General features: G+C 44.7%; 1 protein-coding gene across 8 annotated transcripts in view; it reads left to right on the top strand.

Annotated features, from left to right (window-relative positions):
• Positions 1-328: 328 nt before the first annotated feature.
• BIRC6 (baculoviral IAP repeat containing 6) overlaps positions 329-16,352 on the top strand; it is a 237,943-nt gene continuing 221,919 nt past the window's right edge. For 5 of the 8 annotated variants that reach the window (XM_075862828.1, XM_075862827.1, XM_075862825.1 and 2 more), the window contains exon 1: positions 329-797. In XM_075862828.1, coding sequence (XP_075718943.1) covers positions 383-797 — 415 coding nt within the window. In that variant the 5' untranslated portion in view covers positions 329-382. The remainder of the gene's footprint in view (positions 798-16,352) is intronic. The other 3 variants (XM_075862831.1, XM_075862830.1, XM_075862824.1) reach the window with 1 other exon arrangement.

Raw genomic sequence — 16,352 nt, 5'->3', positions numbered from 1 at the left:
ATATATATATACATATTTCTTCCAGCTTGAATGCTTGACCTTGCTATCCAAAATACTTATCTGAGGTTTTGTATGTTTAAAACGAAGAAACATCCAAACAGAACTTTTCCCAATTTGACAGGACCGCACAAGGACATAAATAAACGCTCTTTTACACCAATAAAGTGTGGCAGCTGCGGTTGCCAAACTATATTATCCGAGTCACTGTGCTATTTTCTTTTCAATAAAGTTTCTTAGGCAAGCAAAAAAAAAAAAAGGAAGCGCGGCCTTCCTCCTGTGGCCTGTACGTATACGTACGAGCACGGCCGTCAGGCAAGCGCAGGTGCCGTCACTTCCGGTGTCCCCTCCTCCTATCCGTGCGGCTTCCTGGCTGCTGCCCCGGATGGTGTATAGCGGTAGCGGAGCTGCTGCGGCTGCTGCTCTCCTGTCACCTGACGCAGCGGCCGGCGGCCCTCTTCCTTTCCCTCATTTTCATCTAGCTCCTGTGTTGGATTCATCTTCCTCCTGCCCCCGAAGTTCTAGCTCGTCACCCTCTGTTCCTCGTTCTTCCCCCGGCCTCCCCGCCCCGGTGTCCCGCCCGGAGGGGGCCCGGCTGCCGAAGATGGCGGCGGGGGCTGCGGCGGTATCTTTGGAGTGGTTAGTGCTTAGAGATGGATGTCTGCGTTGTGACGAACATGGTGTGAGCAGTTTGTCCTATCATCCGTCGTTGAACGCCATCCTGGCCGTCACTACTCGGGGCAGCATCAAAGTCATCGATGGCACGTCAGGGGCAATTCTCCAGGCGTCGGCCGTACACGGTGAGTACAGCATTGACTGTGGGTTGTTGTGTGTGGAGAGGGGTGTCACTAGTGATTACGCTGCCGTGTACAGGACACAATGACATCATGTGGTGCTCCTCTCGCCTGACGTCACATATGTGTACATAGATTACTATCATTGGCATTATTTGCTGACAATTAGGATTACTTTTTAATCTCTAAAAACAAGTCAATATAAATCCTTGTCAGTGTTTATAAACCGTCAACGTGGATCCCTGTCAGTGATAATAGCGACGGCAACGTGGATCCCTGCCAGTGATAATAGCGAGGTCAACGTGGATCCCTGTCAGTGTTTATAAACCGTCAACGTGGATCCCTGTCAGTGATAATATTGAGGTCAACGTGGATCCCCGTCAGTGGTAATAGGAAGGTTAACGTGGATCCCTGTCAGTGGTAATACCGAGGTCAACGTGGATCCCTGTCAATGGTAATAGCGAGGTCAACGTGGATCCCTGTCAGTGGTAATAGCGAGGTCAAGGTGGATCCCTGTCAGTGGTAATAGCGAGGTCAACGTGGATCCATGTCAGTCATAATAGAGAGGTTAACGTGGATCCATGTCAGTGATAATAGCGAGGTCAACGTGGATCCATGTCAGTCATAATAGAGAGGTTAACGTGGATCCCTGTCAGTGATAATAGCGACGTCAACGTGGATCCCTGCCAGTGATAATAGAGAGGTTAACGTGGATCCCTGCCAGTGATAATAGCGAGGTTAACGTGGATCCCCGTCAGTGATAATAGAGAGGTTAACGTGGATCCCCGTCAGTGATAATAGAGAGGTTAACGTGGATCCCCGTCAGTGATAATAGAGAGGTTAACGTGGATCCCCGTCAGTGATAATAGAGAGGTTAACGTGGATCCCCGTCAGTGGTAATAGCGAGGTTAACGTGGATCCCCGTCAGTGGTAATAGGGAGGTTAACGTGGATCCCTGTCAGCAACTATAAACTGGTTGGAGTGGATGGTTGTCTCCAGTGATAGACAGGTCAATATGGTTCCCTGTCACTTATAAACCGGCAGGAGTGGGTCCCTGTCAGCCTTTCACCGTGATTTCCTGTTTATAGTGTCCAGCAAATTTGTGCGATAAGTAAATGCAGATTTTAGCACGTGACTAATTTTGCTAAACATTCGGGCACTATGCACACGACCGTAGCTTTCACCCATACGTAAATACTGACCGTAAATACGGATCCGCAGTCATCCGTAAATCATCCGCCTATACGGAAAGGTGTGCGTAATGCATCCGTATTTACAGATCCGCAATAAGAAGAAAACCACAAATGATATGCAACATCTGAAAACCTGGCATCACCTAGCAACGCTTCTGTAATTACGGACGGCTACAGCTTCGCATCCATAGCCATCCGTAATTACGGAAGCGCTCATAGACTTCTATGGGGAGTCCGTGCCGTAATTACGGACAAAAAATAAGACATGTTCTATATTTTTTATGGCATGGACACCCATCCGTATAAATATGGAAAGGTGTCGGTAGCCAATAGAAATGAATGGGTCTGTAATTACGGGCGAAAAATAGACGTGTGCATAGGGCCTCACTGTTGATGGCCAAATGCGGTCTTTGACCGCTGCTGCTTGTCTTGATCGCCCGCTACTGTAAAGTCTCAAAACTGACTAATACTTTTGCTATTTTGTTAACCTTTTCAACCTGACGCACATAACAGTAGACCTGGTGAACATGAAAAAAAAAAACTGGGGTTGTTTGAGATTAAGCGTTGCTGACCCTCAATAAGGAGAATAAAGGAGTACTCGGTGGATCATTTGGCTCCCTTCTTATTTTCCTACATGTTATACCGCTGTAATGCATGTCATGTGCCCAATTATTCTATTCATTTAGATCTCGGGATTTGTAGGTGTCCCAAATATTTGTCACACCTATCATACGTTGAAGGCATCCTAGAGATAATCATTTTAACCTTACGTGGATGCAGCAAGGAAAAGAAAAAAAACCAAAACAACAATGTCCGATCCGGCAATTTATAACATGAACTTTATGGTAAAAATGACTCTGCCCTAAAAATAAAAAATCATGGTGGATCGGAATTTAGACAGATTATTGGGTGTCGTTAGTTTACAAAACCATGGATGATAAAAGGGGGAGATTTTGCATCGCAACTGCTGTTGTCCATTGCAATACATGTCGTGACTTACCCTCTTATTGGTATGGTTGTCCAGTGACCACAGGTCCCGCAACATTTTTCAGTAGAATAAAAATACTTCTCTTAGGCCACATGCACACAGAGTATTACATGTCGATTTTCCATGTTGATTTTCCTGTGGCAATTTAAGTAATCTACACGGTCAGGCTTTTTCCGCACCTAAGTTGACCTGAGTTGCAAATTTTAAAATCTAAAACAGTATCTTGTGCTTTCATCTCGGAATTGTATCTGACAAGTTTTATAGAAAAAAAACTCCCCAAAATCCGCACATGTTTCTGTATCAATGTAAAAATGCATCAAACGCAAATGGTATTTCATATGTGGAATTACCTGCGTTTTATCTGCGGTTTTGACTCTGATTATCCACCTCAAATTGCACAACGTGTGCATGTAGCCTTAGGCCTCATGCACACAGCCGTGCCTGTAATCATGGCCGCAATTGCGGGGTCGGCCACTGACAGCCGTCTGACTTTTTGGCCCGTGCTCCCATTCAAAGTATGGGTACACGGACCATAAAAAGCAAAAAATAGGACGTGTCCTATCTTTTGTGGTACGCTTCTACGGGCTGGGCACCTTCCCATAAATAAACGGAAAGGTGTACGTGAACAATATTAGTGAATGCGTCCATAATTGCGGACCGCATTTACGGACGATTTTACGGTCGTGTGCGTTGGACCTTAGAATTTTTAGCCAAGGAGGAGTGTTTCTTTCATAGTAATTTCACTCAATAAGTAGGCATACGTGATGTTAAAAACTTTTTATCCTGTAAAGCATGGTTATAAAGCTCCTATGCCTAACTAGGGAGTGTTGGACGTTGTATGTCTATTTACCATGATGCACAGGGACCTACAGTCCCTGTAGATCTGCCAAAAATGTATTTGGATGCAATTCCCCTTACAATTAAGATTTGCAGACAAGCTATAGTGAAAGATACTTAAAGAGGCTCTGTCACCAGATTTTGCAACCCCTATCTCCTATTGCAGCAGATCAGCGCTGCAATGTAGATAACCGTAACGTTTTTATTTTTAAAAAACGAGCATTTTTGGCCAAGTTATGACCATTTTTGTATTTATGCAAATGAGGCTTGCAAAAGTCCAACTGGGCGTGTATTATGTGCGTACATCGGGGCGTGTTTACTACTTTTACTAGCTGGGCGTTCTGATGAGAAGTATCATCCACTTCTCTCCACAACGCCCAGCTTCTGGCAGTGCAGACACAGCGTGTTCTCGAGAGATCACGCTGTGACGTCACTCACTTCCTGCCCCAGGTCCTGCATCGTGTCGGCTACATCGGCACCAGAGGCTACAGTTGATTCTGCAGCAGCATCGGCGTTTGCAGGTAAGTAGCTACATCGACTTACCTGCAAACGCCGATGCTGCTGCAGAATCAACTGTAGCCTCTGGTGCCGATGTGTCCTCGCTCGTCCGACACGATGCAGGAACTGGGGCAGGAAGTGAGTGAAGAGAAGTGGATGATACTTCTCGTCAGAACGCCCAGCTAGTAAAATAAGTAAACCTGCCCCGATGTACGCACATAATACACGCCCACTTGGACTTTTACTGTAAACACGCCCAGTTGTACTTTTGCAAGCCTCATTTGCATAAATACAAAAATGGTCATAACTTGGCCAAAAATGCTCGTTTTTAAAAAAATAAAAACGTTACTGTAATCTACATTGCAGCGCCTATCTGCTGCAATAGCAGATAGGGGTTGCAAAATCTGGTGACAGAGCCTCTTTAAAAGAGGCTCTGTCACCACTTTTATAAGTGCCCTATCTCCTACATAATGTGATCGGCACTGTAATGTAGATAACATCATTTTATGAGCAATTTTGGATTTGTTAATGACTTTCTTAATGCCCAACCGGGCGTTTTTACAACGCTCACTTGGTGAAAAGTTAAAAGAGGAGTGTATGACGCTGACCAATCAGCGTCATACACTTCTCTCCATTCATGTCCATTTGTACTCCGCACAACGTGATCTCGCGAGATCACGCTGTGCTGTCACATACACCCACATTAACTTTACTGAAGTGTCTTGACAGTGAATAGACATCCCCTCCAGCCAGGACGCGATGTCTATTCACACTCCGGACATTTTGGTACAGTTTGTGTGGGACTTAATCGCTGCACAGCTTGATCTCGCAATTAATGCAGCGATTAAGTCCCACGCAAATTTAGATCATAGAGCTAAATGCCATCGTGGGGGGGCGGAAAACCAGCAAACTCCGCAGGGCTTCCTAGAACGTCCTACAGAGTGGAGTGCTGACCAACCCGGACATTTATAGTCTATAGATGGTCTGCAACCGGTTAATGCACAGTGGCTCATCTACCCTTCACCGCTATAATGGAGCACGCTCGGCTTGGTCGATCGTGCATGCATGTTTCTTCAATGAGGAGAGGGGGGAAGCCGCTTTCACTTCTAATAGTGGCTTATATTCCACAGGAACAAAGGATAATACATATTGATACCCAACATGTCCACTCCTTTCCCCAGACTGTCAAATCCAGCGAGTAGTTTAACCCCTTAATGACCGCCGATAAGCCTTTTCACGTCAGTCACTAACGGGCTTTATTCTGATGCAATAGCCTTTTTCACGGCGCTGCATCAGAATAAAGTAAGCAGAGCAGGGAGCCGTGAAATCTCCCTGCTTTCAGCTGCCAGAGGTAGCTGAGGGCTGGGAGCGTCCCTGCTCTAACGTGTGAGATCGATATTCGTATCGATCTCACCCATTTAACTCCTCAGATGCGGCGCTCAATTGCGGGAGCCGCATCTGAGTGGTTTTGGAGAGAGGGAGGGAGCTCCCTCTCATCCCACCGGCACCCGGCGATAAGATCGCCAAGTGTCTGTGTCTCCGATGGCAGCCGGGGGCCTAATAAAGGCCCCCAGGTCTGCCTGTAGTGAATGCCTGCTAGGTCATGCCGGAGGCATGTCCTAGCAGATGCCTGTCCGTTTTAAACGGACAGGCAGTAATACACTGCAATACAAAAGTATGATCACATATTAAAGTGGGACTAGTAAAAAAAAAATTGAATGAAGTGTATATAAAAAAAAAATTAAAAATAAAATTTAAAACACACTTTTTCCCCTTACAAAAAGCTTTTACTATTAAAAAAAACACAATAAAGAAAAAAAGTTACACATATTTGGTATCGCCGCGTCCGTAACGACTTCGACTATAAAGGTGTTACATTATTTAAGCCGCACGGTGAACGCCGTAAAAAAAATAAACAGTGGAAAAATTGCTGTTTTCTGTTAATCCTGACTTTAAAAAAAAAATGTGATATGTGATCAAAAAGACGAATCTACTCTAAAATTGTATCAATAAAAACAACTATAAGTCGTCACCCCCCCCCCCCCCCCAAAAAAAAGCCCTCATACAACTGTATCGGCGGAACAATAAAAAAGTTATGGCTCTTCAAATATGGAGACACAAAAACAAATACTTTTGAAAAAAAACAATCTGTTGAATAAAGTTATTTACACCACACGGTAAACTACGTAGATTTAGGACGCAAAAAAAGAGTGGCGATATTTCAGGTTTTCTTCTATTCTCCCCCCCCCCAAAAAAAAGTTAATAAAAGTTAATGGATACATTTATATGTACCCCAAAATGGTGCTTTTAAAAAGTACAACTTGTCCCGCAAAAAACAAGACCTTATACAGCTATGTCGACGCAAAAATAAAAAAAGTTATAGCTCTTCGAATGTGATGATGAAAAAACGTAAAAAATTGCTTGGTCATTAGGGCCCAGAATGCAAGCAGGGGGAAGGGGTTAAGGGTATGTGCACACACAAAATAAAAAACTTCTCAAAATACAAAGCTGTTTTCAAGGGAAAACAGCTCCTGATTTTCAGACGTTTTCTAAGCCACTCGCGATTTTCGCTGCCTTTTTGGAGCTGTTTTTCTAATGTCTATGAAAAACAGCTGAAGAAGTGACATGCACTTCTTTTCGGTGGCCGTTTTTTTTTACGCGACCGTTTTGAAAAACTGCCACGTTAAAAAATGGCTCGTCGGAGCAGGACACCGTTTCTCCTATTGAAATCAATGGGCAGATGTTTGGAGGCATTCTGCTTCCGTTTTGTTAGCCATTTTTCGGCCCGAAAAACGGCTGAAAACACTCCGTGTACATACCCTCACTATGTGTGGTAAGTATTTTAGCACCTCTATTATCTGTGTATATGAATCATTGTAGTTATCAATGTTTTGTTCCCATATTTGTATTCTTAGTCATATACTGTGTGCAGAACATATATATTAGGGTGTATTCACACTAGGGTTGTCACGATACCAGACTTATACCGTTACTTCGTGTAGTATTGCGATTCTCGATCCTATTACGATACTTTGCTTATAATAATAAAAAAGTTCTTCCATTTTCTGGTGAGGCACGTCGTGTGATGAATTTTGAACCTCCATGTTCCTCACATTAAAGAGGCTCTGTCACCAGATTTTGCAACCCCTATCTGCTATTGCAGCAGATCGGCGCTGCAATGTAGATTACAGTAACGTTTTTATTTTTAAAAAACGAGCATTTTTGGCCAAGTTATGACCATTTTTGTATTTATGCAAATGAGGCTTGCAAAAGTCCAAGTGGGCGTGTATTATGTGCGTACATCGGGGCGTTTTTAATACTTTTACTAGCTGGGCATTCTGACGAGCAGTATCATCCACTTCTCTTCACAACGCCCAGCTTCTGGCAGTGCAGACACAGCGTGTTCTCGAGAGATCACGCTGTGACGTCACTCACTTCCTGCCCCAGGTCCTGCATCGTGTCGGCACCAGAGGCTACAGTTGATTCTGCAGCAGCATCAGCGTTTGCAGGTAAGTAGCTACATCGACTTACCTGCAAACGCCGATGCTGCTGCAGAATCAACTGTAGCCTCTGGTGCCGATGTGTCCTCGCTCGTCCGACACGATGCAGGACCTGGGGCAGGAAGTGAGTGACGTCACAGCGTGATCTCTCGAGAACACACTGTGTGTCTGCACTGCCAGAAGCTGGGCGTTCTGAAGAGAAGTGGATGATACTGCTCGTCAGAATGCCCAGCCAGTAAAAGTAGTAAAAACGCCCGATGTACGCACATAATACACGCCCAGTTGGACTTTTGGAAGCCTCATTTGCATAAATACAAAAATGGTCATAACTTGGCCAAAAATGCTCGTTTTTTTTAAAATAAAAACGTTACTGTAATCTACATTGCAGCGCCGATCTGCTGCAATAGGAGATAGGGGTTGCAAAATCTGGTGACAGAGCCTCTTTAAGGCTGGATTCACACGAGCATGTTACGTCCGTAATGGACGGAACGTATTTTGGCCGCAAGTCCCGGACCGAACACACTGCAGAGACCCGGGCTCCTAGCATCATAGTTATGTACGATGCTAGGAGTCCCTGCCTCTCCGTGGAACTACTGTCCCGTACTGAAAACGTGATTACAGTACCGGACAGTTGTCCTGCAGCGAGGCAGGGACTTCTAGCGTCGTACATAACTATGATGCTAGGAGCCCGGCTCCCTGCACTGTGTTCGTTCCAGGACTTGCGGCCGAAATACGTTCCGTCCATTACGGACGTAACATGCTTGTGTGAACCCAGCCTAATAGTAATTAACCCCATCATGTTTCTCAGTCATAATGGACAACATTGGGATAATGTGTGAGGTACATAATGGAGTTAATTACAGAGGCACATAGAGATCCAAAATTCATAATACCTCGTGCCTCACGTTGAGACTTTTATTTTAATCTTTATTGTAAAAAAAATTGGGTATTTTTTTTCATTTTTTTATTTTATTTACCATTACTTTTTATTATTTTTTTTTTAAAATGTCAATGTGCTGGCATATGCCAGTACACTAGCCTGTGTACTGTTAGTAAATAGGCAGTTGTTAGGACATACCTAAGTATGCCCTAACAGGAAATTTGGTCAGACAGCCCTGTGGTCCTTCAATGGACCCTGTGCTGTCTGCCCATGTATGTCCCTGGTTTGTGTCACAGGAATTCCTTGTTACTCAATTCAAGGGGCATCCACCTTCTCATTTTCCCCTTGAATGCTGTGGTCAGCTTTGAACGCAGCATTCAAGGGAATAGCAGCGGAGATCAGAGGTTTGCGCCGTTAGTGCGGGGCTGCGTAATAGTCATTGCCCCGCTCCTTACAAGTGTGCCAATGCGATCAGCATGCGGTGATGTGGGCAGGGGTGTTACGCTGTGCGCCCGCCATTGTCTATTTCTTTAGTGCCGGCGCTCAGTAGTGAAGCGCCGACCGCTTCACCTCATGCTGACCGCACACTTGTATTACACAGCCGTAGCGCTGCTCTATCTAAATTCATTTGTTACTAAACTGTGCGGCTGTTACAGTATTGTATCGAAATACATGAATTAACGGTATTGAACTGTTTCGGGGTGCACGGCATCTAAATAGTATCGATATTTCGATGCATCATGCAACCCTAATTCACATGGTGCGATTTTACTACGTTTTTTGCCGAGTGGCTGAAATGCGCATGCAAAAGTAGGGTCACATGTTCATCGACACTATTTACAGCCCCCCTGAGGATGATGCCGCACAGCCTCCCTGTGGATGATGCCGCACAGCCTCCCTGTGGATGATGCCGCACAGCCTCCCTGTGGATGATGCCGCACAGCCTCCCTGTGGATGATGCCGCACAGCCTCCCTGTGGATGATGCCGCACAGCCTCCCTGTGGATGATGCCGCACAGCCTCCCTGTGGATGATGCCGCACAGCCCCCCTGTGGATGATGCCGCACAGCCCCCCTGTGGATGATGCCGCACAGCCCCGACATTTATTATATAAACAGCTGAATGCCTACACACTCACCGATGAAGCGCCGTCTTCGTCACATGTGGTGTCTCGTCTTCAAGGGATCTACGAAGGCTGCGCGATTATGTCATTGCGTCGCCTTCGCAGAACCCGTGAAGACTAGAGACCACAGCTGAAGAAGCCGCTTCTGCCTCGGTGAGTGTGTAGGGCATTCAGCGTCATCGCGTCCCCGATAGCAAGCAGGGGAACCAATAGTTCCCTTGCCTCTTGAATCCCCATGTCACAGATCAGTTTTTAAAGGTTGTTACATGTATTGATGGCACTTAAAAACGTATCCATTGACTTCTATGGGGGCCGTCTGGCCATGAAAACAGGCAAAAATAGGACATGTCCTATTTTTTGACGGCCAATATTTACGGGCCGGAAAAACGGCCGTGTGAATACGCCCATAGAACATCAATGTTCTGAAAACGGCCATGTGATGGCCGTTCAAAAAACTTCCATCTCACGGCCGTTTTTAACTGTCATGTGAATGTATCCTTACAAAGAGCTTCTCTTGCTCTGAAGAATCCGTCCAGTATTATACAGACAACCACTGATATGAACGGGCACTGTGTAATGCTTAATTTCCCCCGTGGTGGCGATGCAGGGAAATTTAGCACTTGTTGCCACATTGTCCCACAAATTGCAGCTGATCGCTGGAGATCCCAGCAGGGGGGTATTTTGTGATCCGCTTATTTTCAAGGGACTCTTCTAACAAGTAGGGACTGTCCAAAGCTGATAAACCCTTCAATGAGGTTCTGTTAACTCTCCTGATATGCCTTTTTTATTACGTATATTAAAATAACACTGCCAAAGCATCCTTTTGTTACATTCCTGTTGTTTTTCTTCCTCTAAATGTATCAATAAATTGACAATTGGGTGTTACCTTTCCACTTGTCAACGAGGCCCTTAAACATTAACACCTTCCCGACATTTGTCATAAGTATACGTCATGGAAAGCTAGTGCTTCCTAAAATTTTTCGTATAATTCTGACTAGGGATGCACGATGCATCGAAACTTCGATAATGTTTCGATATCGTGCACCCTCAAACGGTTCGATACCGTTACTTCATAGGTTTGTAACACATGAATGTATGAGAGCGGGGCTGCGACCGTGTGATACAGCCATTGCCCCGCTCCTGTGTCCTGAGAAGTGCGCGCTCAGTCAGCATGATGTGATGCGGCCGGCGCTGCACTAATTAGCGGCGGCACCGAAGACAAAAATGGCGGGTGCACTGCAAAACACCCCCGTGTTCTGTACTCCGTGCCTGCCACTCATTAGTGCAGCACCAGCCGCATCACCTCATGCTGACCGCGTGCGTACTTGTTACCATCAGCGGGTCAATGGCTGTTTTACACAGCCGCAGCCCCTTTTTAACGGCGGAGATCAGAGAAACGTAATCTCCGCCGCTATTCGCCTGAATGCTGCAATCAAAGCTGACCGAAGGGGGGATGCCCTTTGGATCTGCCCCATACCATATATGGGCAGACAGCCCAGGGTCCATTGAAGGACCCCAGGGCTGTCTTACCATATTTCCTGTTGGTATGGCATACTTCGGTATGTCCTAACAACTGCCTGTGTATTAGTATATAGATATATGCCAGTACATTGTCAAAATTCTTCAGCGACAACATTAAAGTTTAAAAGTAAAGCAGAAACAAAGTAGTTAAATTAAAAAAAAATACTCATACGCATTTTTTACAATAAACATTAAAATAAGTCTCAATACATAAAAAATACACACATTCGGTATTGGCGCGGCCGTAATAATCTGCACAACAAATTTGTTGCGTCATTTATGATGTATATGCTATAAAAAATAAAATAAAAATGTCTTTCTTTCACTTGTTAATGTGAGGCACGAGGTGTGATGAATTTAACATCCGTGTTCCTCTCATTAATCCGTTAGTGACCGCCCCATAGTGTTTTTATGGCGGCCACTAACAGGCTTTAGTCTGACGCAATAGCCTTTTTACGGCTTCATCGGAATAAATAAACAGAGCAGGGCTCCGTTAAATCTCCCTTCTCTCAGCTACCAGATGTAGCTGAGGGCTGGGGGCATCCCTGCTCTAACGAGTGAGATCGATTATCAGTATCGACCGCCGCATCTGAGTTGTTTTGAATAGAGGGAGGGAGCTCCCTCTCTCATCGCACCGGCAATAAGGTCGCTGGGTGTCGTGTCTTTTATGGCAGCCCTGGACCTAATAAAGGGCCCCAAGTCTGCCTCTAGTGTATGGGTCTTACGATGTTCTGTTCCGACGGTCACTTTTTTTTACGCCCCGCTGTCAAAAGGCGGGGCGTAAATAGACGCCCGCGTCAAAGAAGTGCCTGTCACTTCTTCAGACGTAAATGGAGCCGTTTTCCATTGACTCCATGGAAAATCAGCTCCATTTACGTCCGTAATTCACGCAGCAAAAAAGCGCCTCAACATGCCATTACGCCTGATATTACAGAGCTGTTTTCTCCTGAAAACAGCCCCATAATTTCAGCCGTAACGGACGCTGCCGTGTGCACATACCCTAAGGCGTCATTTACACGAGCGTGTGCGTTTTGCGCGCGCAAAAAAACTCAGCGTTTTGCGTGCGCAAAAGGCACTTGACAGCTCTGTGTGTCATCCGTGTATGATGCGCGGTTTTCGCGCAGCCGCCATCATAGAGATGAGGCTAGTCGACGTCAGTCACTGTCTGAAAGAGTTAACTGATCGGCAGTAACTCTTTCAGCACCCTCGACAGTGCATTCCGATCACCATATTGAGTAACCTGTTTAAAAAAAAAAAAGAGGTTCGTACTTACCGAGAACTTCCCGGCCGTTGCCTTGGTGACGCGTCCTTGGTGACGCGCCTCTCGACATCTGGCCCCACCTCCCTGGATGACGCGGCAGTCCATGTGACCGCTGCAGCCTGTGCTTGGCTTGTGATTGGCTGCAGCTGTCACTTTGACTGAATTGTCATCCCGGGAGGTCAGACTGGAGGAAGAAGCCGGGAGTTATCGGTAAGTCAGGACTTTTTTTTTTTTTTACACGTTCACGTATATTGGAATCGGAAGTCACTGTCCAGGGTGCTGAACCAGTTTAACTCTTTCAGCACTTGCACAGTGACGGTCTACTGCCGGGTTCGGTCAAAACGAGTTCCGCCGAACCCGGTAAAGTTCGGTTCGCTCATGTCTAAGACACTCCGTTCAGATGTTTGTAAACAGAAAAGCACGTGGTGCTTTTCTGTTTACATTCAGTTTGACAGCTCTTGCGCGAATCACGCAGTTCGCACGGAAGTGCTTCCGTGCGGCATGCGTGGTTTTCACGCACCCATTGACTTCAATGGGTGCGTGATGCGCGAAAAACGCACGATTATAGAACATGTCGTGAGTTTTACGCAACGCACTCGCGCTGCGCAAAATTCACGCATCGTCTGCACTGCCCCATAGAGTAATATAGGTGCGTACGACACGCTTGTGTAAATGAGGCCTAAATGTGTGGCACATGCAAAATTCATCACACCACGTGCCCCACATCAGAAAATGGAAGAACTTTTTTTAAAAAAATTTTAATTAATGCTGGCAATGTATTATTTGGGTATCGAAAATCGTAATACTAGACAAAGTATCGATATCAAAGTCCAAATTCTAGTATCGTGACAACCCTACTAATGACAAATGACTGGCACAGGGGCAGAAGCTGAGCCCGTGCCATCAGCTGTGGGTATCAGCTGTAATGGCGGGGAGTAAAGTTCGCTCCGATCCCTGCCATTAACCGCTTAAATGCAGCGGTCAAAAGCTACTTCTCAATTTAAGGGGTTTGTAGCCAATTGACACCCCCGCGATGCAATCGCATCGCGGGGGTGCTGATGGCTGCAATAGCAACTGGAGGCCTAACACTTTCCTCCTGGTCTGCCGAAGCCTTCTAGGCCCCTCCCAGAGGCGGGGCATAAAAGGCTTTCCATGAAGACCGGAAGATGACGCGGGCTCAGAAGCTGAGCCCGCGACATTAGCGGCGGGCTTCAGCTGTTTTACAGTTTACTCTAGTTCCTGGTCTGCCAATTACAGAAGCCGATTAGGCCACGCCCGTAGGTGAAGCCTAATGAGCTTGCTGTCAGTGGAGGACTGACTGTTCTAATGCATTGCACTTCATAGCTAGTGGAATGTATTCGAACAGCAATCAGACATTTGGAGCTTCATGCCCCTGGGAGGGCTAAAAAAAAAAAGTTCCAAGTAATAAAATAAAACATTTGCTCTTTTTCCCTTATCAAGTCGTTTTTATTATTGAAAAAACAAAACAAAAACATACATAATTGGTATCACTATGTCTGTAACGGCCTGATCTATAAAAATATCATTTATCCCGTGCAGTGAACGCCGTAAAAATAACCAATGCCAGAATACAGCTCCATCGGCAAAAAAATTTGAAAGTTATGGTTCTTAGAACGTGGCGACAGAAAAAATGCATTCATTTTACAAAAGTAATTTTATTGTGCAAAAGTTGTAAAACATAAAGTGCTCTAAATGTGGTGTCGCTGAAATCACACTGACATGCATAATAAAGGTTACATGTAATTTATAACGCATGGTGAACGCTGTTTGAAAAAAATAAATCCTAAAATATGGCAGAATCGCTGTTTTTTGGTCACATTGCCTCTTTAAAAAAAAAAAATATAGGATAAAAAGTGATCTAAAAGTCGCATGTACCACAAAATGGTACTCTTAAAAGCTGCAGCTCGTCCCGTAAAAAAAACAGCCCTCGTACCACTACGTCTATGAAAATTTTTTTATAAGTTAAGTCTCCAATAAGTCAGGAAAGAAAACACATGCAGTTGTGCAGGCCCGAGGGGAACATTTATTTTGTTTCGAGAGCCGATTTATCAGGGCCCTAAAATTAGTGTACCAGGAATGGGAGGGCCCAAACATATCTGCTGGAAGCGAGGGTGCCCGTATTATGCCAGGACAACAATTTCCCAATAAAATTCCCCAAACTGCAAAGTTGCAGAGTGTGGACCAAAAGGGGGATAAGAAAGGATATTTATCAGTATGACACTGACCTGTGCATAAAGGATTGTGTCACAGCTTAACACACCTCTATGGATTATTTTTTATTTTTTTTACCCCGCTGTTATACCCTGTTATTATGTCCTGATGTACTCTGCCCAGGTTGCCCATATGACCCCACGTTATAAACTGAAATATCAGTAATACTCCAGACAAAACTATTACCAAGAAAAATCAGCGCTCTAAAAGCCAAATGGTGCTCCCTCCCTTCTGAGCCCTACACTGTGCCCAAACCGCAGTTTACTTCCACATATGTCATTGCCAAACCTGGGAGAACCCTTTTAAGGTGGTCTCCAGTGGCATAAGCTGGGCACAATATATTTGCCACTGAAATGGCATATCTAACGGAAAAAATGTAAATTTTTACTTTTTACCATCCGCTGCGCAATCATTTATGGAAAAGACCTGTGGAGTGAAAATGCTCACTACACCCCTTACACCTTGAGGGGTGTAGTTTCCAAAATCGGGTCACTTCTCAGGGGTTTCTTTTATTTCACTTCAGAGCCTCTGCAATTGTGAACCAATACTTTATAAATAGCCAAAATTAGGCCTTAATTTTACATGGTACACTTTCACTCCTGAGCCCTGTCAAATGTCCAGGCAAAAGATTAGGCCAACATGTAGGGTGTTTCTAAAATACGCAGCATAATAGAGAGCTGTCCTTCCATGGTGGCACAAGCTGGGCACCACATATTGTTATATCTATGGAAAAATTTCCATTTTCACTCTACAGCATCGAGTGCGCTCTAATTTCGGGAAAACACATGTGGGGTTAACAGGCTTATTACAACCCTAGGTAAAATATCTTGAGGAGTATAGTTTCCAAAATGAGGTAACTTTTGGGAAGTCTCTACTGTACTGGGCAGTCATTTGCCTATTGGGCACTAAAGATTATCCAAATTAAGGCCTTATTCATATGAATGTACTTCTGGTCATTGTGCTGTCGGTGTTAAGAACGGACAGCACACACTGACCCATACAAGTAAATTAGGCTCTTCACACACCCTTTGTTTTTCACTGAGTGTGTGTGTCCTTTGTCATCAAACTCACCGCCCTATTATTAGTTTCTGCGGACAAGACTCGCCCATCGAAGTCTGTGCGTGAAGAACAACGGACCGCACACGGATGACCATCGTGTTCTGTCAGTTTTTGACTAATCAGTTGCTAAGAATTGCAGAAAAAAATCTTGCAAAGAAGAAAGACGGATGACACGTGGATGCAAAACTGTAATTTTTTCGCGGATGCAGATTGGACACGCTCATGTGAATAAGGCATGAGTAAAACTACAAATAAAAAGGTCTTTAAAATTGTATTGAACTTTTGTGTATTATGATAGTTTTATAAAGAAACTATGTAAAAAAGATATTTAGATAAGATATTTTTTTGCCTTTACATGATTTCAGTAAAAAGACATCGAGGCCCTGAAATTCCTTTTTTATTTGTGTTTTAAAGCCGGTTATATTTGTCATTTTACTAGCAGTTTATTTTTCATAAGTTATTTTTGGCGC

The sequence above is a fragment of the Rhinoderma darwinii genome, chromosome 4, assembly GCF_050947455.1.
Source record: "Rhinoderma darwinii isolate aRhiDar2 chromosome 4, aRhiDar2.hap1, whole genome shotgun sequence".
Classification (NCBI taxonomy): Eukaryota; Metazoa; Chordata; class Amphibia; order Anura; family Rhinodermatidae; genus Rhinoderma; species Rhinoderma darwinii.
Note: the sequence above shows the minus strand (reverse complement) of the source record. Positions and strands in the feature narration are given on the sequence as shown.